The sequence below is a fragment of the Archocentrus centrarchus genome, chromosome 22 (assembly GCF_007364275.1).
Source record: "Archocentrus centrarchus isolate MPI-CPG fArcCen1 chromosome 22, fArcCen1, whole genome shotgun sequence".
Taxonomy (NCBI): Eukaryota; Metazoa; Chordata; class Actinopteri; order Cichliformes; family Cichlidae; genus Archocentrus; species Archocentrus centrarchus.
The window spans coordinates 13,776,389-13,803,982 of record NC_044367.1 but is presented as its reverse complement, the minus strand read 5'-3'; the positions used below and the strand labels follow the sequence as shown (position 1 = coordinate 13,803,982).

Here is a 27,594-nt window from a genome sequence, read left to right as displayed (position 1 = left end):
CTTGGTGGCAAGTTAACTGTTTCTCCAGGTCTTTAGTCTAATCCGACTGGTCCATGATGTAGTTTAGAAGCTGATAGACAAACATGAAAGTGTTATCAATCCTTTCATCTAAAGTCAGCAAGGGATGTTGCATCATCCCCTTAATAATTTAGTATTTTGTTGGTCAAAACAAAGCTTCTATCTATTTTTCAGTACACACACACTTAGATTCACTTGCTATCTGTGTGAGGACATTTAGTGACATAATAAATTACCTAGCCCATTATCCTAGCCATCCAACTGCATGTCTAAGCTGAAAATAAAGTTATTTCTAACCTGAACCCTAAAACAATAATAAAAACCTCAATCAGTACTTTGAAGGGAGTGTGAGAGATGAGGACCAAACTAAAGCTCCTTATTTTTCCAAAATTTCCTCACTCAACAGTCTTAAAGTCAAACTGTTCTTCACCATGATGGGTAAGCAAGTGAAAACACACAGACACACACCTAAACACACACCCACGTATTTGACCTTGACCGAAGTTCATAAGGTAAGAGCAAATTTTTTTGACCCAAATGAAAGTCTGATAAATAAGTAACTGCATTTGTAGTTTGTTATGGAAAAAGGAATATCTCAGGCAGTATTTAAAAGAAGATTGTGGGAATTCTTTAGTTAGTGTTAGGCTAGTGTTGAGTTAAGACAGTGAAGTGAAAGATTTGCTGTCTAAAGCATTTCTAGAACTGCATTTCTCAGTCAGTGTCTTGGAATTTCTTGGAATTTATCTAAACAAGTGTACTAAGCGTACATCCTTTACTTCTTTTAAGAAAAGCAGCGATCCCTTAGAGTGCGAGTCTTTTCCCTTTGGGTGCATCTTGCATATGAATTTCATCGTGTCGTGTTTCTCCTCCTTCTCCATCCTTCTTAGTCCTTCCCTCCCTTGATCGCTAGCAGCTCTCCGCCCCTCAAAGTATTGACAACGCCAGGCGCACGGCGCACAGCGTGGACTTGGAGATGTCTTGGCAGTTACGCACGACGCCACGATAAACACGAAACCCTCCTTCAGACGGACAGGACACTTTCAAGCCGATCTGGAATCACTTACAACTTTTGATTCGGAAACCACTTTCTCCCCTCCTGTCTTTTCAATCATTTTCGTCCTCATTTCTTCCCCTTCACAATATCAGCACCGGATCTAAATGAGTTATTATTTTATCATTTTCATTAGAAGAACAGAAACAATGTAAACCGCTTGGAGAGGAAACGAACTCAGTTGAGCAGCATCTTTTTACAGACTACAGAGAGGATGATCCCGCCGGCCAGCACAGTTCAGGACGAAAGTGGGGGCAACGAGGACGAACGGGACCAGAATGAGACACCCAAATCCCCGACGGCCAACGCCAGCCAGCAAGAAAGCAAGGTAGGACTGTCCTGTTGTTGTTCTCTTCTTCCGCACAAGATTTTTCACTGCACGTCAGTACAAATGAAAAGTGGAGTAGGGTAAACAAACTTCTATTAATATGAAATTCAAATGGACTCAATCGGGATGAGCCGTACATTTCCTCCTCCTTTTCACTGATTCGCACACTGATAAATCTTTATAAAACAACCTGATCTGATTAGATTTAAAGATGCCACGAAAAATAACACCAGCTGCAGCTTTCAAACGGGAGAGAAAACACGAAGATAACAAGGTTAAACAACAGATAACGCTGAGCGCAGTTTAAACTCACAGTAGAGCACCGCACATACTCTCTATGCACTTAGATGAGAATTATGCTGTAGCGTTGTTTTTCTTTAGGGAAGATAAAGAATAACCTGCACAAGTTATGTGGATGCAGACTTTTAAATCCACTGTTACTACATCAACAGGTAAGGAAAGGTTATTCAAAGCTACTGACTGGCCTAACCCATTCATGCTATGAAAAGGGAAAACAGTATGGTCCTAATAATATGTGTATTTTTGTAAGTAAATGGCACATGGCTTGGACTTTCTACTTGGAAACGAGGCTGTGTGATAGAGCTCACAGCTGCCTCGGGCGTTTTACCGTTTATGTGGGTCACATGTTGACCCCAGACTACTACATTTAGCAGTACAATATTGGACTAGTGATCATGGTAGTGGATGACTGTAACAGCTTTCCTCTTCTCACCACAGCTCCCATACTGGACAAATAAATCTCACACTCTGTCTCCTCCTAACAGCACAGTTGAGGTTTTTGTGTGATCAAGGTGTCGATCAGTTTTCTTAGTTGCAGCTGAAACATTTCTGCATGTGAACTCGTACTTTGGCACGCATCACTGGGTATTTCAGAGGACTCCTGGCTGACTTTATGTAATTTCAAAGCTTCTGCCAAACAACCAGACTCACTTCCAATATCATAGGTGATTTGTCATAGAGCAAACAAGCATTTAAAATAAGTGTTTAATTAATCTTGCAGACAGGATACATAGAATAAGTTCCTCAGAAGGCTTAACAAGTTGACTACCATTAAGTAAAGCTGTGTTTGTGTTTTTATCCCTCCTTTAAGAATACTGTGAGGCCTGAACATCACAAGCGCAAGGTGAGCCTCCACTCTTGTGCAAACTGTGGCAGTCCGTCAGAAGAGCATAACTGCATGCGAATAAAGATAAAAGTTGTTCACGCTGCAACTTTTACTTCTGTTAGTGAAGCCAGTCTCAAATCAGGTTAAATCCATCTTCACCCATATTTTTAGAGGGCACTCTTTGTTTAAGCTGCATCATATTTAAAGTCATTTGAGTTATAATCCCATGTGATAACTGGCTTTGGCGGATTGTGTTGCAGTGCTCCACCCAGCCCCCATTAACCCTTTGTGCTGATAGAGCAGAACTCCGAGAGATTTTGGTGCCATCAAATACAGCATGAGCTCCTCGATGCATGCACACCAGCCACATGCCTTCACTGTGCTTTATTTTTTTAAGATTATTTTTCATTTTATATACATAAAACCACAGTATAGCGAAGAAGGCCAGTGCCCTTTATCATCACACGCCATTACTCTGACAATTTGCAGGTTTTTCCATATAGTTTTACCACTGTTTTTCTTTTCAGAGTGTGTGTAAGCCATGCAAGGAATGAACTGTAACAGGTTGCAGGAGGATGTATTTATTCTGTAGGTTCATATCTCTGCGTGTATGTGCTCATGTGTGGGTGGTAATGGTAGAGAAAGGGTCTAAAATTGATTGTTTCCAGATTGACCTGTAGGACTGATTGATCTTCACCATAACAAAGCCACAGTGATAAGCACTCTAAGCAATTTGCTCAGGCATGTTCACTGAAATGACGAGCACAAACAATGCATCGCATATAACTGTGTCTGCGTGCTTTGTAGCAAATGCCGAAGAGGACAAGTAAATCCTCAAAGGTGTTTACAAAGGCTCTTGTAAAGACAAGCCGGTGCTGTGTAAGAGAATGATTAAGAGTCTTTCCCCACCTATCAAAAAAGACAATCTCTTTTTTCAATCAAAGATTTATAGCCACACACCAGCCAGGAAGCAGGACCATGAAATCACATTAGAGTGGCTTAGCAATTCTTTATTATGTGTCTGAGCCCAGAGCTGAGTGGGTTTCAGGGGTACACACTGGTTAAATTAAATGATTTGTCAGCGTGGAGCATTATGAATAGTGTTACTGTAAAGGAGAAGTATAATGAGATTGATAGAGGCTGCTGCCAGAAATGACAGCACAGTGTGTGAGGAATAGTGTTAATGTGATGCATCGGCCTAACCTGAAAATCACATTACCCTTCCAGGTAGGAAACCTGGAAAGTTTTCTCCTGAGTGGTGATAAGTTGGGGCCACAGCAATAGTCATGCCATTGGGCATCAATGAATGAGATTTGCCTGAAGGCTACTGCATAAATTGACTTACTTCACATCTGACTCAGTTGCTCTAAATTCTCCTCATTTTCTCTCAAGCCTCAGTCTATCTTTTTCTCTTCTTTGTTCCACTTTTCTTGAACTCATCTTCTCCCGTTTCAGCTGCAAAGACTCAAACGCTCCCTGTCCTTCAAGACCAAGAGCATCCGCAGCAAGAGTGCTGACAACTTCTTCCGAACTAGCAGCGAAAACAAGACGGAGCTCCTCTCTGACGTGAGCAGCAGCACGGGCCATCTTTGCAACATTGGGATGGCCCCACCTCACAGCACCAACCTCCCCATTCCTCCGGTTCCTCCGGCCATTCCCTGCGCTCCTCCTCCCACATCACGCTCCCAGCCACGCAATCCGATGCAGGTAGACTCGGCAGGACACTGCTTCATGGAGCACATATTTAAGAAGCCCACGTTCTGCGACGTCTGCAACCACATGATTGTAGGTACGGGTAAAAATACTGCTCTCCTTCATCAGAACATCAAACAAAGCTGAGATAATGAGCTCTCCACGAGGTGTTGTGCCACCAGAGAAACATGCATTAATGTGCATAGATGGTTGAACACCACATGACATGGAATTATGGTCCATTATTCAGTGAGAATAGCTGGCAAAACTCTAAAACACACACTATGAGTATCTACACAAAAAAAGAGACAATTACACACCAGACACTGAGCATCCGGCTTAATCTGCTGACGTGTGACCAAAGTATCTCCATCCTTCTGATTCATACACTGAGCCCAGTCCCTCCATCTGTCTGCTGGGGTGTCAGATAGCCGGCAACATCTGTGCCAGCGCCTCTACCTGTTCTCCCCTTGCCAGATGTTCTGGTTTCTATTGCCGCTTGCCTACTTGTTAACCATCACCACTAAGGCTTTATGTCTCAGGGATTCTGTAGCTTCATAATGACAAGGGTTACCCATACCATCTGCTCAACAAACCCCTGACATCAAGTTTCGTAGCAGATAAAAGATATCATACTACTGGGAGGGTAGACAGGTTAAAAAAATGTGCATGTGAATATGCACAGTTAGGAGTGTAGTTATGCCACTAGTTTATCATCTTGCAATCTTGCTTCTGTTTGTGCAATAAGAAGAAATAAGTGTTCTAGCCAAATAATGGCTGCAGTTGAGGAGCAAAAACTACTCCATAGTCATGGGGCACGGAGGTTGTGATGGCTAAATGGTGACACAATTTTCTACCATATTTCACAATTTGCTCAGTAGGATAAGATGTTGTGTTGAGAATATTTTTTTCTTTAGCTTTGTTGATTTATAAAATGAATAACTTGTAAACAGGCACCCTTGTAGTATGAAGTCCAGGAAGGACATCCACTTTGGCATTACTCAATACTGCAGGTTTCATTTTAATTTCTGAAACCCTCACATGTTGTTCTTATCCTGGTTAAATGAATTTATAGATGAATTCCACAGTTTCATTTTATGATTTTACCCAGGTTTTTGCTCTGACAATAAGAAAAGCAGAATTAGAACAAGAGTAAAGGTGATTTAGAGGCTTTTCTTCGAGTAACAGAATTTATTATCACATGAAGTTAGAATTACAGTTGTTTAATGTCAGCAATGCGAACAAGAGTGAAACTTTTTTTTTAACACAAGGCCACAGAAAGAAACCTTTGCAAATTTACCACACATACTGGTACATAGTTATGAATACTGTTACACACACTGGTCTGTTTTATCTGGTGTGGTCAGTGAGGTGCATCCAATGGCTTTGAATGGGCCTCAGGTGGTCTATTGGTGGTGAAAATGTGAAGCTGAGCTGCCTTGTGATAGGTGCTCTGCCCTCTGGTTCACCCATGAAAAAAAGATTTCGCCCTCATCTTCATTTGTCCTACCTTAATGAGAACACTATCTGTGTGTGTGTGTGTGTGTGTGTGTGTGTGTGTGTGTGTATATACAGTGAGATGCGATGGTGCTGTCAAAAGCCGACTCAGTGCCCCAGAGTCAAAGAGCAGAATACATGAGATAGAAGGGGTGATAGTAGAGGAGGAGAAGGGTGGATTCACACTGATCTTATTTACACAAGCATATTGTAATTATTAAATCCTAATGGCCACTCACTAGGAATGGCTCTGGGTTAATGGAGTTAAATAATAATGCAGTAAGTTTCTGTGAATGTGCCTACATTTTAACATTTTTTGCAAATGAAGTTCACAAAATGTTCCAGTCTTCTTTCCTTCAAGGTACGCAAATAATGCTGCAAGCAGGTGTTAGATTTGTAACAAAATAATTGTACAAACTGCCTATGATACATAAAAAAACATCATATAGGCTAATTACTGATTGAGCAATAAAGATATTAGGTGTTAATATTTTTTCATAATTACCTGTATGTAAGACATTAGAACATTTTCTTCCATATACTAAAATGTGGATCAGACGCACACATGATCTCAGATGTATTCACAAAAATAACAAAGAACTATTTCATTATGGTGCTGTGATTGTTTATATTTATAGTCTGTTTCAACAAGCATCATTTATGTGGCTATCCAGCAAAATTATGTCAACTTCAAACCATTTCAAAAGAAAAACATAAACTCTTAACCAAGAAATGTATTCATTTTTCAGCCACACGTTCCTGCATTCGTTCCAGAATTGCTCTTCTCATTCTGTTGCACCCTCATGCTTTCTGTTATTTATTACATAGTCTCAAAGGTACATATGGTGTTTGTACATAAAATAAAGCGTTATTGTTTGAGGCTCAAAGTACATCAGTTTCACTGGTAATTGAAAAGGTTATTATGCAGAGATATTGATTACAGGTCTTTTTATGACAGATGTCTGACAGGGCAGAATCAGAAAAAAAAGCTTAAAAAAGTGTGATTTATCTTTGTAAGCTCCTGATTTTCTGTCATGAAAGCTTATACAGGATATGCGCACAATATGCTATAAACTGTGTTTGACAGCCATACAGTTTTTTACTTTCAAAATCCCTTAAAAGCCTTAAAAGTGATCCATCCACATTCCTGGGATTAACAAAACATGTTAATCTCACTGAATTAACGTGCACTAATCTGTGCAATGAAACTCCTTAAATGCACGTGACGGATTTAGTTGAGCTCGGAAATAAATTAATCTTGGGCCAAGGTGGTTAAGGTTTTCTCAGTAGACGCGTGCTGCTGTGGTTTTAAATGACACTTCGTTACACCTCCCAGTGTAACACACATACATTAGTCATGCACTACTCTTACTGTGCGAGAGGTTTGTTCACGCTGGCGTCAGTGGTGTTTTTGGGTATTTGTTACAAGTTTCAGTGACACAAGCGATGCAAGTGATGCGTTTTGCAAAATTCTTGAACATCTCCATTTTAGTGTCAACTCCAACAGCTGAAGTTGTGTGCTGTGTTTTGAAAATGCCTCTCACACCAGAACAACATTAAAAAAAGAAAATGCATTATAAAATGTCAAACTGCATGGGGGCCAGTGGGGAAAATGTCAGCTAGACAAAGTCGGATCATGAAAAGTTTAAAGACATTTAAATGTGGACAAAACCTGATGTGTTTAAGTTTGAGCCTTGGCTCAAAGCAGTAATTTTAGCATCTGTCAGTTGGTGGGAAGGCCATTTTTGTTCTAGACCACAGTATATAAAAGATAGCATGATGGCAACTGTTTTTTTTTTTTTTTTTAAACTGTACTTTGAGAGAGGGTAGAACTGGGGCATCACTAACACTGACTAGCTAGCTTGGTTTTTAAAGTCTACCTGCTGTTCTGTGTAATTAATTGGGATGCTATTTTTATGCTTTTATTCTAAAATGCTAGTGGAAAACTTAAAGCAGCTTTGCTTTTATTTATGCTGCACTTCATGACTTGATAAAAACTTACTGAAACATGTTGAATACAAATTTCCCATAGACACCAGAACTGCATCAGGCTGTAAACATGCATATTTCTGCTCTAAAGTTAGTCTCACTTTTTTCTTTTTGCATCTTTTGTAAAAGTTTTTTGCACCTCTGAGCTGGTTTGATTTTTCAGTTCCAGAGGTTGCCACTTGGTATATCAGCCGTTGTTGTGGCTGTTGAGATGTAATCATCAAACTGTGACATTTTGTAGCGATTTTTAAGTTCCCCCAAGGATGAATCCTACTCACTTTAGCATTTTGCTCAAAGCACCGCTGTGCCTCTGTAGACAATGCTAGTGTAGCCTTGTTCAGATAAGTTCATAAATAAATAAACAAACCCTCATGTTAACAGATACACTGAAATTATTTCAGAATATTTCAGTAGGGTACTGATTACACATGGCTGACAGATTCTTCAGCCAGAACTGTGGGAGAAATTAACTAAAGCCTGCAAGCAAATATAAAGAAAGCTTCTTGTGGTCAGAGTTTAAGAAGAGGAGGAGGTGGAGGAGGTATTGTCTCAATGAAGGTTATTTGCACAGGAAATCAGGGGGTGTGAAGTAAGAACGAGGGCTTAATGGATCAATGTATGGCTGTTGTAGAGCTTGAGAGAAAGGCTGTAGGGAAGAGAGAGGAGGAAATGGAAGTAGAGAGGTTAGGAGGTGAGATGAAGACAGTACTGAAAAGCTGGCAGGAGTCTTGTCTTTTGCTGTAGTATAAATGAATAATAAACATTAATGGCAGAGTAGCCATGAAAAAAGCAAATGCCAGAGAGATCAGCACTGTCACTCAGATTCCCCGGAGCTATAATGCCTTCAGGCCCTGAGCGAAAAAAGCACCTACACACACACACACACACACACACACACACACACACACACACACACACACACACACACACACACACACACACACACACTACTAACATCATTATCCATCCATTACCACAGGAGGATGACAGTGTCACCTTCCTATATGTGCCTGCTGAAACACAGTGGTTTGTTCCCTTATTAGTTAACACGGAGGCGTCTCATTATTCCCCCATGTTGAAATGAGTCAGCTCAAACAAGCCGATCAACAACAGCTTGACAAGCGCTTAATTTGCTCCCTGTCCCAGTGCATCCACAGAGACGGACAAGAGCTTGAATCAGGATGTCTTAAAGATACCGTAGGGAGATTGTTTCTTGACCTGAAGGGAAATGAAACTCTAGGTGCTTGTTAAGCAACATAATCAGCTGACCTGATTCAGAGCGACCTAGAAATTGGCACAGGTTGGTTCTCATTGCCTCTGCATCTGTCATTGTTGTTCTGTTGTTCTGTGGCTGACTGGCAAGGGTTCAGGGCTGGGATCATGTTTCTTTCAGTTTCCGTCTCAGCATCACTAACTCCACCAGCACAGCGCACAGATCAGCCAAGCAACACAACAGCTTTAAATGGGAAATCCAGATACTGTTTTCCACCCATTACTGAGTTTCTGTCACTGCTGTCCAGATCCAAATAGCTGTGACGCCAGTTTACATTACAGCACATGAAGAGCAGGCAGACATTTTTCCCCTCTTGTTGGCTAAGTAAACCACACATGAAGGGCTTTGTTCCTTAAGTACACAGTATTTCGTGTTTGCTACCTTGTACGGGGTTCAGGTTTTCTGCTTGGTTTCATATTTACAGTACAAGATTACCTCTGCTCGGTGACCCTCCTCAACCTGCTCACGAAACTGAACATGTTGCATTTCAGAGGATGAGCTGGACTGAAATCACAACACTGTTTGCTTGCTACAGTGGCACCCCACAATAAACAGAAACAACACATACTGACATTATTTCTGTGATGAAACTTGGACCAGGCAGATCATCTTATGTTCTCTCTGCTCCCTTTGATGCTCACAGAAGTAGATCGATGTTTCCTTTTGCATGTCCACATTTTCACACGCACATATGAAGAGCATGAGCCTAAGCAGGGCACGTGCTTATTGATTAATCAATAAAGAGCCAGAGGTGCATAGCTGCCAGATTCCAGCTAATAGCAGCACTGGGACTTGGAAACATTGTACTCTTTTGTTAATGTGGAAGAGCTCTCATATGATATACAGTGACTGGTTCTAATTGATGTTTATTTTTTATACTGTATCTCTCACAACAGTATATTGATCATTTGTCTTATCTTGCCACATCAGATTTATATCTTCACAGACCCTACTTAAATCATAAGAATATATATTAGTCATTTATCTGGCCTCATGTCACTCGATGCACAGCGGTCATAATAGTTGTCCATTAGCTTAAGCACTAAACTTATCATCCACCAGCTTTTGTTTTGACTGATTTATTGTTTTTATTGTGAAATACAGTATGTCAAGACTTTGGCCAATTTACTGGTCTCTCACTTGTATCTGACTGGAGCAGAAGGTAGGGGATGATAACTTTGGGCCTAGCGGTAAATACTGGGCTTATAAAATGAAATTTCATATAGGTGACTTTTTTTTTTTTTTTTGCATTTAGCAATAATATAGTAATATCACAATCTTTTAAGTCTTTTAGGCCAGGAAGTTAAGAAACCTGAATTTTCTCACCATTAGTTGCAATTGAGCAATACCTTCTTCCTGCTAAGAACGACCACAACCCCAAATGTGAATGAAAAATAAAATTGATAATAAAACAGCAAGCTAAGCTAGATCCAGGCTGCATTTGGGGAAGGCTTCACTGAGGATTGGCTGCAGCAAACTCTTGGGGTGATCCTCCGAAACCATTGAGAGAAGATGACAAACAGAGAAAAAAAAAAGAGCAGGGAGGGTGGGGCATGGAAACAAGAACTTACAGGTGTGTGAGGCATGTAGGCATTTATAGACATATGACTGGAAGGAGAGTGTTGTGGTGTGGTCATGCTCCTGAACTCCAATTAATGTGAAAAGATAACCAGTGGATTTTCCTCTGTTTTCCTTATCTTCCTCCCCCAAAATACCAGTATTTCCTATTATTGCACATTCTTTCTTTGTGAGCTGCATTCTGTCTCATGACTCCACCCTGTTGTTTTAATTTTTTTCTCCATCTCTGTTTCCTTTTATTTTTCCTTGATTAATTTGGTATGCCTCTACACATTTGTATGCACAAATACACATGTACTCTTGCTAAACGATTGCACCTGCATTGTTGCATAATTTTTGGCTCTCTAATTAATCTTCATTTATTTCATCAACTGTGAGTCAGGTATTAATAAGTGACAGTGAACCGCACGCAGGTAACAGTTTGGAGAGTGATATTAACACAGTGGAGATAGGACTGGCTCAGTTACAGACTGATTTTGCAGAGATGCACACTGTGAGTTGCATTTTGTAAATTTTGTCCCTGTTAAAATGTTCCACATGTCATTTCACAGGTTTTTCTCAGTGCATGCTGGGAAAGGCTCCAGAAACTAGGAATAAGAGTGTAAAAACAATGAATAAATGAATGAGGCCACCGTTCTGAAAGATGTTTTCATCTCCTTGGCCTTTTTGTGCATAATTTGCTGTTTAGCCATAGGAACACCACTTGATTCCAGCTCCTGACATGAGCCTATTGCCTCTTTGTCTGTATGTATCAGGCACAACAGCCAAGCATGTGGTGTTCCTGGCGGGAAACACGGCGAAGCACGGCCTCCGCTGCAAAGCCTGCAAGATGAGTCTCCACCACAAATGTGAGAACGGTGTTGGGCAGCAGCGCTGCATGGGAAAACTGGTAAGATGCATGAAATAAATTTGGGAGGCTCTGTGCCTCAGGAATAGAATTATTGATGTCAGTACTATGATAGCAACCAAAATGAGACAGAACAGAACTGGCTGTCTGACCGCTTCCCAGCAGAATGTGCTTATTCAGAAATCACACTCTATGTGTGAGTGTGCAAGTACATCTGTGACCACCATCCATCCTCGTCATCCTCCTCATCATCGTTATATCATCACTCTCTCTGTGTTAGATAATGCAGCTCATCGTTTACAAAAACACTGACCTCTTCCCCTCCTCTGTCACGTTCTGCCGCGCTGCCGTCAGCATAAACCATTAAAATCCGTACAAATGCGATCACAGAGAGGCAGCTTTTTACACACACTACTGATGAAGTCAGATGGGGAGGTTTTATGATGTGTTTGACATTTCACAGTAGCAGCCTCAATGGTCTTTTTTTTTTTTAAACACACAGGAAACTGTGGAATTACAGGGTGGAGCTCAATTATCTCAGTAATCTAGACTGATTGAAGCTGTGACATCAACAGAGGTAATGAAATAATGAAACTTATTCACTATCAAAAACAGGAAAGAGTGCAGCACTATGAAATAATTTTATGCCCCTAAAATTATCTGCAGTCTTTTACCTTCATCAGCCTATTAAGATATCAGGCATAAGCAATGCTTACTCAGAGTAAACAGCAGGTTTTGAACACTTTTTGTTTGAAACTGTAATAGAACTTCCTTCAAGGAGAACCTAAAAATGTTTGTTTTTTTCACCCCTCTATGACATCCAGCTACACATTCAAATGTGACTTCCTGTCATGGGTTTGGGTCTAGGACTCAGTGTTTTCTGTTTTGGGATTTTCAAGTTTGGTGCCCTGTCTCGTGTCCTTGTATCAGGTTCATGTGTCTTAGGCAGAGTCTCTGTTTTCCACTTCCTGTTTTACTTTGTTCACTTTAGTCTTGTCTGTTTGTATTCAGTTTTGCTTCCTTAGTCCTGTTAATCAGAATCTGTTCAGCTGTGCTCCCTGGTGTGTCTTATTTCCCTGAGTGCTCAAGTGTGTAGTGTCTGCATTTCCCTTTGTTCCTTGTTGCTGTTTCTTCAAACTTCCTTGAACTTTTTGGCTAACCAAATTGCTTTTTTTTTTGTCTCTGGAAAGCCAGAGTGACCTTGTCTGATATTTTATAGGTTTATGGACTGCAGATTTTTGTTAAGTGCAAATGGACTGCATCTCTGTAGCACTTCTGTAGTTCTATTAGCCACTGAATGTGCTTTACACTACAAGCCACATTCCCTCATTCACATACATTTAGCACCTTCTTTAAGGTACACATACAGCACTTGTACTATGACACACATACACACACACAACAGTGACAAATGGTGGCAGTTTTTGGGGTCCAATCAGAAACACTTACTCACATGAAGAGTTGGGGGTCAAACTACCGACATTCTGATTACCGTATTTTTCGGACTATACGTCGCTCCGGAGTATAGGTCGCACCAGCCAAAAAATGCATAATAAAGAAGAAAAAACATATATAGGTCGCACTGGACTATAAGTCGCACTTTTTTTGGGGGGGGGGGGGGGGGGGGGGGGGGTTGATAGAATCCGAGACTCAGAGCAGAAATTCCATCTTGAACGGCAATGTAAAATAATAATGGATTAAAAAACAGGACGAACACGGTTACGCCTACGTTATGCTAACGTAACACATTCAGCTACATGACGCACAACGAACACGTGTTCGGTATGTTAACGTAACATTAAGTTATTCAGATAACCATAGCATAAAGAACATACTAACAAGTTAACCAAACCATCAATCCATTGAATTCTTCATCCTCGGTGTCACTTCTAAACAATTCCGTACACTCCGTAGACGAAGCGCCGCTTCCTCTTCTGTGTCGCGTTAGTCAGACTCGTCGTCAGCTGCAGTTCCAATTATTCCAGCCTTTCTGAATCCCAACAGGATGGTTTGGTTGTCACTGAAGCCCATGTTTTCTTGATCCATCCAATGACTTCCAGGAAAGTTGGGTGGCGCATTCTCCCAGTTGCCGTTAAGCTGTGCTCTCCATCCATCATCCACTGCGCCCACAGGTTACGCAACACTGCCTTAAAGCTGCAGTTCACGGAGATGTCAAGTGGCTGGAGTATTTTGGTTCATGTGTTATAAATGTCACATATACGTCGCTCCGGAGTATAGGTCGCACCCCCAGCCAAACTATGAAAAAAAGTGCGACTTATACTCCGGAAAATACGGTGGTGGACATGAGTTACAACCGCTCCTCTGAGGGGTTTTCAGCAAAAAATCCGTAAGATGTTTTAAATCAGTACTACTGCTAGCAATCTGTAACAGGGAGCCACAACAGAGGCAAAAATAATTCAGCCAGAGCAGTCTGGTTGATTTCAAATGTATTCATGTGTTGAAAAAGCAAATAACCCCCTATTATTATCATCATTATTATTATTATTATTATTATTATTATTATTATTATTGTGTTGTTTCTCCCCAAAAGTTGGTTTCTCCCCGAGAAACATGTCACAACCTCATTATAGAGTGATAAAAACTGATATTAGTGACCTATTATATGATTCATTATCTTTATTGGCTTGCATCATCAGTGAATGAAGTTAAAATGAGACCCTGGTTGTGGAATGGTTCCGCCAGGGTGGTCTGGGTTTTTTTACTGGGGAGGTTTCGGCCCAACTTGTAAAAGCCGCTGCCAAGAAGTGTTTTTACTTCCATAGCAGTTCAAAAACTGGCAGACCGGGCCGAGCTGGGACCTTTTAATTATTTGTGCTCATCCTCCACTGAAGAGGGAGAGTTATACACCATATGTTTGGTTGTCTACTTTTTCTACCTCACAGTATTTGACCACACCTCCACTTAGCAAGTTTGTCTGGAATTACTAAAGGAAATCTGGAATATGTTGAGTTGGATAAAGTGAATCAATGCATGTGATGCAAATGATTTGGCGGTACAGACAGTCTTTCTCCTTTTTCTTTGTGACGTCTTTCCACTCGATGCCTTAGGGATGAGGCTTGCAGATATGATCGGCTCTCAGGAGTGGAAAATGAGGTTGAGAGGTCGAGCATAAAAAGGGAAGTTTCCCCAGTGGAGTACAGCTCTAAATTCAACCAACTCTAAACTTGGACACTTCTGCAGCCATGCATGTTTCTCTTGGCTCACGAGCCACTCAGAAAGAAAGCAAGTTAGCTCATCCTCTGAATCTTTACTAACATGATACCCAGTGTGTTCCTATTTTTTAGGAACTCTCTGTACCTACTAATGCAATTATAGTGAGTCTCTAACTAGTGCTGCTGAAAATCACTACTATTCAACATGTGGTTCAGCTATTTGGTTACATAACCTTACTTCAGTTGTTTTTTTGTTTTTTTACTACAGCTATGCTGGACAAAAAGATTTTCAGTGCTGATAACAATCAGTTAACAGCCTCTTTTATTATTCCACAGGAATAATTTCCCCCCCCCCACATAAATACCATAGTGAAGTTTCCAGTTAGTGCGGTGGTCACTTGAAAGGAGGACTTGATGATTTTTTTCTGACGCACTCCGTTTATGTTAACATTCACTCCTGACAGCTCCAGTACAAATAATGTTTCTGGGAGACCTGCCAGTTTGGATCAAACATGATTATTAATCAATATGTGTCAGTTCATTGTGAGTCATCCCTGAAAACACAGCTAAACCCCCTGACAACAGTGCACATATTACATAGTGTAGTTGAAGATCTGCTTCAACTACATGATCAGAAAAGTAGTTTAACTAATTTAGCACATTGCTCATAATAAACACAATGATTCACTTGTCAGGTTTTGATGTGTTTATCACAAACATCAACAATAACAAGGGGTTCTGCAGCACCTGCAAGACTTCCATGGCGGCATCCGGATGTTTTATCGCTTTGCGTTTCCTTTGTACTCAGTGCAAAGGATGGGCCAAAATCTCAGTGCTACAGTCAGGACACCCACGACAACTCTGAGATACTGGTACTTTGCCAAATTTTATTTAGCTTCTGAAAAAGGGCTAGGTCAGTGAAGTGATTTGCCATATGCTGTCGAGAGTGAAGTGTGTAGACAACAATCCAAATCCAGGACACAAAGGTAGATGATGTGAAGCAAGAGTAACCTGTTTATTGACTGATTGTGAAGTCCAGAAACAGGTAGCCAACTATACATGGGGATAACAGAAAACATTAGGAGCAGACAGAGAACATACAGTGCACTGTCTTATCCGGGTAACTTCAAGAATATCAAAATAAATTAAATTTATGTTTACCCAAAACTTCAAAAATTAAAAGATTAGTATAATACAACCCAGGCTCAGGAATCCTGAACTCAGAAACAAAGATCTCTGGGACCCACTCATGATACACAGTGCAAAAGACTTGAGCCACCCCTCATTTTGCTTCCAAGAAGCCAGACGTTCTTGTAATTTTTTAAAGTGGTCTTGAGCAGAAGAGTTTTGAATGTCCTTCAAAAAGCCAAGAACAATATTCCTGAAGACCACTTCAAGAAATTACAAGAAAGCTTACTTTGTTTCTCTCAAAAGATAAAGAAATGGGGTGACTTTTGTGTGGTACTGCATACATGTTTATAGGAAGACTTTCCAGCTTTAGATGCCACTTACTTCTGTAAAATGACCTCAAAGTAAATTGCTTGGTAATTTTGGATCAAAATTTAGATGAGGGAAAAACAGCTTTTCACTCTTATAGAAATGAATTTGTGCTTTAAAAAATGTATGTACATAAATGGTGCATAATTGAGAAAGAAATATTAATATAATGTTAATGTGAAGTGGCTTTTTGATTCTGTGTTGTGCTGATTACTTGAAAACCCGTTAAGATGTAACTATAATGATTCTACTGATCCTTTCAATTGAAGACATTATCAAATGAAAAACAAACCAAAAAACCACAGCTCCATAGGATCCCAATTTCCTTTGAACTATTTTCAGCAAGTTTCCCAGTTGGTGAGTTTTCCCAGTTCTCTAAATGAATATTCTCTTACGTGCAGCTAAAAATGAAAGCCTCAAAAAACATTAGAAGGGCAGCACCCTTTCAATGTAGTATAAAACTGCAATGAAACTATAATATTGAATTTTTTATATACTGTATGGTTTATAAAAGCTGCCTAAGAAAGTCTTCTGTGATGTCTGGCATTTGGCAGTGAGTGGTGTCTTTTTGTTTGTTGCCACATGAGCCAGATGGACTCCAACAAGCGTGCTCTTTTAACCTTTTCCTTAATGAGTTTGGCCGTGTAAGTCTGACGCCTCGTTTCTTGAGATGGGCCCGAAGCGCTCTCAGGGGTTGCTTATTTTAGCCGTCTCATCACGAGAAGTGTCAAGCGAAGAATTAATCAGGACTGATTAGCGATGCAGATTTCACCACCCGCGACTTGAGTACTTAAAATGTAAACAAACTGAATAAAGCCTGTACAGTACTCTAAGTACTGAGCCGCACATGCATTTGAGACTTTAAGTTGATTTAATCAAGCAAGATTGAAACTTTTCAAAACAGTTTAGTATCAACAAATGACTAAAGTGTGTGTGGATATTTAGAGGAAATAAGAAAAAAAACAAACAAACTGCAAATACATACATTAAGCATTACTGGGTGTGCTGTAGATGACACTGTCTCCAGGGACTGTGGATCATTTCAGTCTTCTGTGTGTTTACCGAGGATTCAGACCTGATGGGGTGGTATTGATTGGATGGAACACAGGCAGGTAATAGATATATAAATGATAAATGTTTGAAGGCTTGGGAGATTGGGGGAAGACAGGCACATAAATTACAGTAAAAACATTAGAAGTTTTTCTCCTCGGATGCATAGCAGTGAGCTCCATGAACCAAAGTATTATATTTTACCATGTTTTCCACTGCTGCACATTCAAATTTTTAACTCTGTGTAATAAATCAGCTGCTCTTCTATCATGGTTGTGCACAGTTTAAAATGATAAATCATTCGCACTGAAAAAAGCCAAACTGAATAGAACTAATGTGGTTTCTCAGCCTCAGCTTAATTAACGCAGTGCTGAGTGTGGCCTGAGTCAGACGTCATTTTGTAAACGGAAACAGCCCCTTCAGCATCTGTGCTCCACTCCACCCTTCATCTGTCTCTCGCTCTCTAACTATTCTCTGTATGCTTGTTCACCATTTGTTTTGTAGAATAAAGCAGGCTATTTACCATTGTGTTAAAATATTAATATTTGCCTTTTACATACCTGTTTTATGTATTCTCAGTAAAATTTGCACTTATAAATGCACGTTTCATTTTATTTTTAGATTATTCATTGACAAAAAAAATGCAAATGTATTATTATTATTATTATTAATATTATTGTTGCAGTTTTTACATATATTTAAAGTGTAGTCATTTGTTTTTAAGTAGGTTTGTGAAAATTTTAAATTTTAATCATTAGCAATGTAAAAATTATATGACTGATTTGCTTTTGACTGGTGTAGGATTATCAATAAGAAATAGATGGTGATTGATGCTTTAAAGGTTTTTCATATTAATTCATATTAATTCACAATGTTTGACTACCATGCTGTACACATTTTCTGCATTATTTTCTACCTATCACAGATTATCTTTGGTACTTCTGTCACGTCCAGCATCCAGTGTAGCAGAACTTTATCCCTATGAAGTGAGCCACATTCAGAAACTTCCAAATGAACAGAGTTATGTGCAGTATTTAATGCTGCCTGCGGTGCTGCATATCGATTTGCCTCTAATGTCTGTCTCCTCCCTTTGTCTTTCTCTCTGTCTTTCTCTCTTCAGCCAAAAGGCTTTCGGCGGTACTACAGCTCTCCATTACTGATCCAGGAACAGTATGGCTGCATCAAAGAAGTCATGCCTATTGGTGAGCGCCTTATATCTGTATAATACTTTAAAGTTAAGGTTTCACTTCAGACTACCCCATCCCAAAAAGAGTTGAAAGTATCCAAACCGTGTTTCTACTTGAGATGTTCTGTAAAATGTAGCTACATGTTTTTACAGTTTTACAGCTTACAATATTTGTTTGTGTCTTGTAATGCGCTTTTCTAAAGCCTGCGGCAATAAGGTGGACCCTGTGTATGAAGCCCTGAGGTTTGGTACATCATTGGCACAAAGGGCAAAGAGGGCCAGCGGTTCTGAATCTCCACACAGAAACTCTGTAAGAACAAAATACCTGTCTACCTTTGTTTAAACACAAAATCCATTCATGTTTTTGCCAATTTCTCTTTGTCCATATCATAAAGTATCTGCTTTATTAAGTCAGGTAATGTACATTGTGTAGCTGATGGTCTAAATAGGCATTCTGGTGCAGGCAAATGGGCATGGCGGGAAAACTCACGTTACAGCTCTGAAGATGAATGAAAGTGATTGTTGAGCCAGGTCCCTTCCGGCCTTCTTCCGTCTGGATTTTTAATGCACAGGGAAATCTGTTCTTCATATTGCATCACTGCTAATGTAAGCCACGCTGTACAGAATGAGCAGTCTGGATACGCGGCTCTGTATGATGACATCTAAAAGCTGTTGGGTTTGGGCCATTCTGTCCTGTCCTCTGCAGCTGTTAGTGAATGGGTGTGTGTGTGTGTGAGTGTGTGTGCCAGTCGAGGCTTACAGAGACAATGTGATCTCAACAGGGGTTCTGATAATAGTTTCCAAATGTAGACTATGAAACAGCATGTTTACCATGCTCCAGATTCCCAGGTCGCTGGTTAGTCTGTGAAAAAGAATGAATTTAGCTAGTCCTATGCTCAAATCTTGAAGTAGTCTATCTATGTAACTAGTAATACTTCTTTCCCTGTCTGCTTCTGCATTTCACTCTCATCTAATTGATTTTTGCCTGTTCGATTTCATCTTTACAGACCAGTGATTTGGATAAGGTTCCAGAGGAAGTTGTGGCTCACAGCAGTAGGCAGGAGCTGTCGAGAAAACACAGCGATGATGGTGAGTATCCATTGCAGTACACAGTGTGCATCTGGATTAATGCCACGTAGTGACAGGGAAAAAAATGCACTGCTGTTGCTCTTCCCACAAAAGAAAGATTTAAAGAAGGTTGCAGCATCAAATTCTCCTCCCATGAACCGTTAAAGAAGGTTCATTCTTTAAAGTGAGATATAAAGACTGTTCTGTAAATGTTTCTGTTTTCTTTATTGTGTTTAGCTCTGGCAGTGGCTGGGGTTTTCCAGCTGTACAATAGCATCTGCAGTAAAGGGAAATGCAGTGACCCTTTATACTCCAGAGTATTAAGTCTAAGAAGATAGAACTAAATACTACAGCTAGAATACAGAGCTACAAGGCAAACAGTGGAACATGCCAAGGTGGTCCATTATAGTGGAAAATGCTATTTGAAACATGGTAATAATGCTGCTGAACTAACCCAACAAAAGAAGAAATTCATTCACTTTTAGCTTGTGCTCTAGTTTCTTAAATGTGCTTGAAATAGGGGGGTAATTATATTAACTATATATGGATGTGTATAAAATACAGTACTACAGACTTATCATGTTGATGACACTTAGATTTGAAGTGCTACTCTCAGGCTAATGTGTTCAGCTGCAGACACATTTATGCTCTTGATTTAGACTCTTGACTTTCTTCCACATGTGACACCATTAGATCAGATTTTTGGCTTCTCACACAGTTTTAAAAAGATATCAGTATGTTATTTACATGTATAATGCAGATTCTAAGAAACACTGCTGCCTTTAAAGTGAGTGAGCAAGACTTTATTCAGACTGTTTAATTGGGCAAAGTTAATTTTGTGTTTGTTTTCTCAGTTTTTACAGTCATAGAGAACGGGACAGAGCAGTACCACCAGCCAGAAAGAAAACCCGACAGTTTTCCTGTGAGAAACCACTACATATAATTACTCTGCAGTATTTTATTTACATTTTACAGCATAAATGTTTTCTATGCATGTGCATGAGTATACTAGAGCACTGAGCATTACTGGTGTTGTAACATAAAGTGCATGTGAACTGCTGTCATCTGGCTGAATATGAATATGTTGTATATTGCAGGAAATAATTTTTTCTTTTTCCTTGTGCTGTTTTTTTTTGTTTTGCTTTTTTTCTTAAAAAATATTAAATGCCAAATGGACAGACAGAGAATCCTTGATTTATAACTAACACATGTTTCTCAAAGCCAAAAAGCACAACAGTTGTCAGCTGTTCCAGGCCAATTTGTTCTTCGGAAGCCACATGAGCTTCCAGTTTAGTTTAAAAAACAGACATCAGCGGTACAGATTGATTTTTCACATGCAGATACAATTTGATGTCCTTTCATGAATTACAAAAAGCTTTTTAGAGAAGTTATAAACTGGTAATTATATGGGTAGGAGCAAGAGAAAGTAAACTGATTGCAGCCTTGAACAGTCTTTTCAACAGTTTCACAAGTCAGCAACTCTTAGTGGGTAGTGAACCTTTTCACGATTTCCCCTAAGCTTTCACATCCTTAGTTATTCTGCAGCTCAGTCTTACTGTGCACAGAGAACCGTTGACCAGTCCCTGAACTCTCTGGTTCCTCTGAGAACTGATACCCTGCCAGCCTGTTCTGCATCCCCGCCTCCATTGTCACTGCTAAATTTCCCAGGACTTTAGAGGAACACTTTCTTTTCTATTCTTTTCTGTAACAAATCAAACCAAATCTGACATGAACACTGGCCAACACTGATATGCAGAAGTCCTGACCTTGATGTTTAGATTTGGTCTACGCTGCTCTGTTTATTCCCCACAGTGTAGATGCGGTGCTGACGGTGCAAAATTCATGCCAGAGAAAGACAAAGGTTAAACCCCTGTGAATGTCTTATCACCCCCTGCGGAGCAGCCATGAATATTTTATGGGCAGATTTCAGCTATTCTCATCCTCTCTGTCTTTTCCTTCCATGGTGCTATTTGTGGGAGAGGTGCTCTTAGTATTGATGCTCTTTGTAGATATTTTCTATGTGCCGCCATCTATCCTGTTTACTTTTATAGTTTAACATGTTTATCTCCATTGTCAACAATGGAAAAAGACCACAGACACTCAGACAAACACAAAAATGAACAAACAACCATACAAGGGAAGACACACACACACAGATCCACATACACACACCTCTGCTCTACAATATAATCTAGCAGTCCAGTCGTCCATTTCAGAGCTTGAAATGCATTGTGCAGTGTTATCGGGCTGGACCGAGCACAGCTGGCAGCAGGCTGTTTGTCTGTCAGCCGACAGCTCCATTAGCTCAGGCTGGCGGACAGACAGATGGAGGCACTGCTGGGTAATGAGCAGAGAAAAAATGCTTGAAAACTGCTTCTTCACTAGAGAAAGAGCCCCCTCCAAATTGAGATGAGAGACTCACACGCTCAAATGGGAACACACATGAGAAGATGGCCATCTGTTCAGTTTTCAGGTTTAGTGTTGAACTCTCAGAGATCAATAGCCAGTGAAATGGTCTGAGTCTTGCTGATTCATGACATCTTTCTGTTTGTATTCTCTCTATGGAGAGTTCTACTTTGTGAAATGGTGCCCTCCCCGTTTTTCAACTGTGGTGGCCTCTGCTCATTCGCAGCTGCCGGACACATCAAGTGTACCAGCAACTCATAATCATAACTCATAAAAATACAGATAGATATCATTTGTATGGCTAACAGTTAAAATGAAATTATTAGCCAACAGCAAGGATAAAATAGCTAGTAGTTGGGTAAAAAAATTGAGATAAAACGCTGTAAATTATTTTCCTAGTGTGTCTAGCTAGCAGTTACAGTTTTACCTGTGTCCAGAAATAAAATTGTTGTTAATATAATACATAAAGCGGTGACACTGGTTAAGCTTAAGCTGGCTGATCTTTTGAAATATACTTACTAGCCACTTTATTAGGAACACCTGTTCAGCTGCTTGTTAATGCAAATATCCAATCAGCCAACCACATGGCAGCAGCTCACTGCATTAAGGCATGTAGACATGGTCAAGACAACCTGCTGAAGTTGAACCGAGCATCAAAACGGGGAAAGAAAGGTGAATTCAGTGAACATGGCATCATTGTTGGTGCCAGACTGGCTGGTCTGAGTGTTTCAGAAATTGTTGATCTGTTGGGATTTTTCTCGCACAACTATCACTAATTTTTACAGAGAATGGTCCAGAAAACAGAAAATATACAGTGTGCCGCAGTTCTTTGGGTGATGCCAGAGGTCAGGCTGATAGGAAGGCAACAGTAAGTCAAATAACCACTCGTTACAGCCAAGGTATGTAGAAGAGCATCTCTGAATGCACAGCAGAAGACACTCCTGTTAGCTAAGAACGGGAAACTGAGGCTACAATTTGCATGGACTCACCAAAATTGGACAATAGAAGACTGGAAAATCACACACTTTGGGGCCACCGTGTGCCAGCTGAGCACTGTTTGCCACAGCCTGCCTGAGTATTGTTGCAGGATAACACGCCATGTCAAATCATCTCAGAGTGGTATCTTGAACATGATAATGAGTTCACTGTACTCAAATAGCCTCACCAGATCTCAATCCAATAGAGCAGCTTTGGGATGTTGTGGAACAAGAGATTCTCATTGTGGATGTGCAGCTGACCAATCTGCAGCAACTGTGTGATGCTACAGTATCATGCCAATATGGATCAAAATCTCTGAGGAATGTTTCCAGTACCTTGTTGAATTTATGCTATGAAGATTTAAAGCAGTTCTGAAGGCAAAAAGGGGACCAACCTAACGCAAGCAAGGTGTACCTAATAAAGTGGCCAGTGAGTGTATTTTGTTATTAAATGGAGTAGCAACTAAAAGATGAGTAACAGTAACAGTTAAAGGCCAATAATTCAGAGATACTAAACTCTAAGTTGTCCAGATTTCATTTAAAACAAGGTCAGATTTGCCGTACCCTGTTTCTCACCCTGTGACTGTTCGATTAGGCTCCATCCCCTCATGAACCTGACTTTGATACAGGGCTAAGAACACTGATGTATGGATGGAAGTATGTATAGTATACAAGTAGTATCTTCGATTTTCCTTTTTCCATTTGTCCCTGCTTCTTATTTTGGTATTTCTGTTACAAAGGAGGTTGTTATCTTGTACAGGCTGACCTCACATCCACTGATCCTGACTGCCACAACATCAGGACCCTCTCAAGGCCAGTGAGCTGCTCCTAGTTAGTTGTAATGGATCGCTACTGCTTGATGCTGTTTTCACCCAGAGGTCACAGAGGCACTTTTCCTTGTGGCCACAGATAACTAAGCTCATCCATCAGCCACATTTCCAGTCCACATGGCTGGTGCTCAGGGAGCCACAAAAGACCAAAAAACACTTCTCTTCATTGCTGTTCACTGCCACACTCATAGAAGAGTCTCCCGCTGTCCTAAAACAGCTATTATCATAAAAAGCCATTGCCATTTTTTGTACATTTTCCTTCCTGTTGCCATACAAATAGAGGACAAGTTATTGTTTGGATGGATTTCAGGGGCACAGCAAGCACGATTCAGATTCAAGGTATTGGATGATGAAACAGAAAAACACACCCACCAGTTTTATGAGCAGGTGCGAATAGCACCAGAATGGCGGTATATCTCCCTGCTAATTGTGTTAACACCTCTCCGAGAACTTCCTCTCCACCCACAGCCCTGTCCTGTTTTAACTTCCCAAGTGTTTGTAAAAAAAACCCCGATCCTTCTCCCACTCATGTTGATGGAGGATCAAAAGGAACAGATTGTAGGACAACTTAAGCAGCTCCTCGGTCTATCGATGTGCTGTAAATACGCTAATGTGAATGCCAAAAGACTATTTTAAGATATTACTGCAAAAAAAAAGAGACAATAGAGAAAATAGTATTAGATTGCATTTTTTTAAGTTTGTGTTTTGCCTTGCAGATGGAGCAGAGCCAGCTACAGAAGGACGTCCTCAAGCTGAACACATATGTGGCCTTGTACAACTTTACCGCCCAAGAGGGCCATGACCTGGAGATGAGGTTAGCTCACACGCATCTGCACAAATGCTTTAAAAACACTGATATATTACCTGCACTGGAACTCACACTGTAGATGAAATATCACTGACTAACTGACTTTTACATATCTACAATGATATGTAGATAGATGAGGCTCGCACACACTGCAGCCGCAGCTCTCCTGTAAACATGATTTGTGTTACTGAAATTTAAGATGAAATTTCTGAACAAGGCATTGAATTCAGCCCTTATGAATTCATATCCTCAAAGGTCACCTGCTAGGAAAAATCAGAAACACAGGAAGTCATGTTGCTCAATTCCACTTTGTTCTCTCTGCATCGTGTGTCATTTTTATCTTATATAGACTAATTAGTGTCTTCAGAGCTAAAGATAAAATACACAAGAATGGATTCACAAAAGGAACTAATTAGTGTCCTCTTTTTATGTAATAGTCCTCAAAGATTTATTTCTCTGGTGTGGCCTCATTAATGTTACCTGGGTGTCTGCCAACATTATTTATTAATATCAAATCTGTTACATGTCTGCTTAGATTTATCTTCAGAGAGGATGACAGTCTTTGGAAGTCCATTTATAGATCCCTTAAAGGGTCCTGCAGTGTGCCACACAGATGTGCTGTTTCTGAAAGAGAACACAAAGTTGGTTTATTTGATTTAAAATGATGAGATACCTGCATTTTTTGGGCACTGAGGGCAGAAGCCACACTTGTTAAGTTATTGCTCACAGTTTGCTCCATACCGGATATTTTGGCAATAATCAGTGATTGAAGAAGTCCTCAAATGGGTTGTTTTGAATAGCGAAAATATTCTGCAAAAATTATTTTAAAACTCCTTAAATAAAAGTAAAATACAAATTTTGTGAGTTGCCTTTAAAGTACCAAAAATGCATGATATTTAGAGTCGAAGCATTGCATTGTGAGGCTGTTCATGCAACATCGCCGACTTTATACGGCTGCCCATTTTTAGCTCATTGGGTTGAAGGACTGATGAACTCATGCCCTGTCGAGGTGTTTGTTGTACATCTGTCTATAGATCTGTCCAAATTGACAAAAATCGCTACTCCTCCTACAGTATTGATCAGAATGTTATCAACCTTACACACAGTGATCATCTTCACCCCAACTGTGCTCAAAGTCAAAGTCACATTTGTCATTCTCAGTGGATTTTCTCATTATTTTGTGAAATGCAACCAAACAGTGAGAAGAAAACTTTCTTTTCTTTCAGTACTTCACACGTTTGTGAGCCCGATGATCTACTGCGTCATTAATGTTTAGTTTGCTTCGCTTCCAATTAACTTCAGGCTGCTGGCTCATAGAACAAGTAGGTTCATAAAGCCATAAGGCCCGACATGACCCCAAACCTCAATCACCAAGATGGCGTTTAACACCCTCGCTGCTGATATAGGAACACTTCGGAAGCACTCACTGAATAACGGAAAATGCTCCTCAGAACTCGCTGCACATCATTTAAAGGCAACATTTCATCTTCGTGTACAGAGTTCGCTTGCTTACAGCTTACTTCAACCAGCTGAGTGTTGTGTCTTAAAAGTTTCTGTGGAAAAAGGATCAAGATAACTGATGCTAAAGATGCAGCTCATTAAGTCATTAAATTGTTTGCCTTTGTTATTTTTTTTACTTTGTTGGTCGTGAAACTGTTTTATCAACTAAAATACATCTTTTGTTACCTAAATAAGTGAGATATTACTTTAGGATTACCTGATAGCATGATTTGGAGCATGTGATGGTAAATCAGTGACACTGGTGCATTATTCACATAAGCATTATTTTAGTCAGACATTATTGTGTAATGATACTATATAAAACACATTTTGCGTATATAGCAGTCATCATCTATTAGATTGCTGTGTGTTTGCACTATAGAAGCAGACTTATTTTGGGCTTTTTAAGCCTTTATGTTTGGCAGGAAAGTAGAGTAGACAGGAAAGCATGGAGGAATGGTAAGATTTCAGTAGACTTTCAGCATGTTGGTCCTCTGCTCAAACCCAGGGAGCAGTGAGCATCATTTCCCTCACTCTCTTCCTGCTTTCCTGTCTGCTCTTTACTCTTTCCTATCAATAAAGAGAAAAAAAATCTTAAAAATAATATAATATTTACTAAATTGTAGCTGAAAGTTGATTATAAGCAGCACAGGTTAATATACACAAGGCAACAAGTTGGTGGGCCGAAGTGGTAAACAGAAAGTTTCACACGTAATTTCCAACACAGCCTATGAGTTCACCGTCTGTAATTTCCAGACATGCCCTGTTCATGATGTCAGCAGTTGTTTTGGTTTTAAATAGCAACTAATTAAAATCTGTGGTCAGAGCTGAGAAACGTTCTTGACACAGAGCTGTACAGCTTCGGTTGTCCTCCTTGTTTGAAAAATCATGTTTGAAAATTGTATCCAAAGTGAAATATTAACTTTGTCTGCAGACAGTGATTTTTACGCACACATGCTGGATGAGTAATTTAAAGGAGGCGGAACTCAAAATGTCTGGCCTGACTTTTTTCAATCTGACGGTCCAGATTTCATTCCCTGCCTTAACCATGACTGATTGGGTGTCATACTTTTAAATAGGCCCTCAGGAAAGAACAGTCCTTCAGCCTAAGTGCCCATTTGTTCTCACTCTCACAAAAATCTTCTGAGGATTTAAGGGCAAGAGCGCAAGAGTGCACTTGTTCTTTTCATCTCTTTCGTGCACGCGCAGTCGCGGGTCCCTCCTCTCCCTCATCGAGAAAAAACTTCAGTCATTACACTTCATTTGAAATGTATTCATATTCATCTCAAGTCCGCTGATGCCTTTATTTCAAATTTATTCTCTTCTTATGAAAGTCTGCATGAGTTTTTTTTTTTTCCATCTGGGCTTATTTCAGGCTGTAATCAATACCTCAAATAAAAAAACACATAAAACAAAGATGATTGAAGTGATTCCTTATTCAAAAGGTTCACATTTCATTTGAATTTTAAAGTGGAAAAAACCCTCAGATTTATGATTACTTTCATTTTCCACCACACGCTCTGATTGCTTGATTACCTTTGGCCACAGTGATTGTAATGATGACAAATCTTTTTGCTTGTTAATAGCGAAACAACTCTTCTCACTTTCACGGCTCGTTTTTTTTTTTTTTTTTTCATAATTAAATTACCTGATGGTAACATTTCCTGTTCTTCTAATTGGAACATTAATCTTCATTGTTG

The 27,594-nt window shown here is 39.9% G+C and overlaps 1 protein-coding gene across 2 annotated transcripts in view; it reads left to right on the top strand.

Annotated features, from left to right (window-relative positions):
• The first annotated feature begins 947 nt into the window (after positions 1-947).
• Positions 948-27,594, top strand: part of stac (SH3 and cysteine rich domain) — a 31,394-nt gene continuing 4,747 nt past the window's right edge. Inside the window, exons 1-9 of one of the 2 annotated variants that reach the window (XM_030718605.1) lie at positions 948-1,397; positions 2,509-2,541; positions 3,979-4,312; positions 11,308-11,441; positions 18,240-18,321; positions 18,509-18,615; positions 19,313-19,394; positions 20,228-20,295; positions 24,303-24,400. In XM_030718605.1, the coding sequence (XP_030574465.1) occupies positions 1,284-1,397; positions 2,509-2,541; positions 3,979-4,312; positions 11,308-11,441; positions 18,240-18,321; positions 18,509-18,615; positions 19,313-19,394; positions 20,228-20,295; positions 24,303-24,400 (1,052 nt within the window). In that variant the 5' untranslated portion in view covers positions 948-1,283. The remainder of the gene's footprint in view (positions 1,398-2,508; positions 2,542-3,978; positions 4,313-11,307; positions 11,442-18,239; positions 18,322-18,508; positions 18,616-19,312; positions 19,395-20,227; positions 20,296-24,302; positions 24,401-27,594) is intronic. The other variant, XM_030718606.1, reaches the window with a different exon arrangement.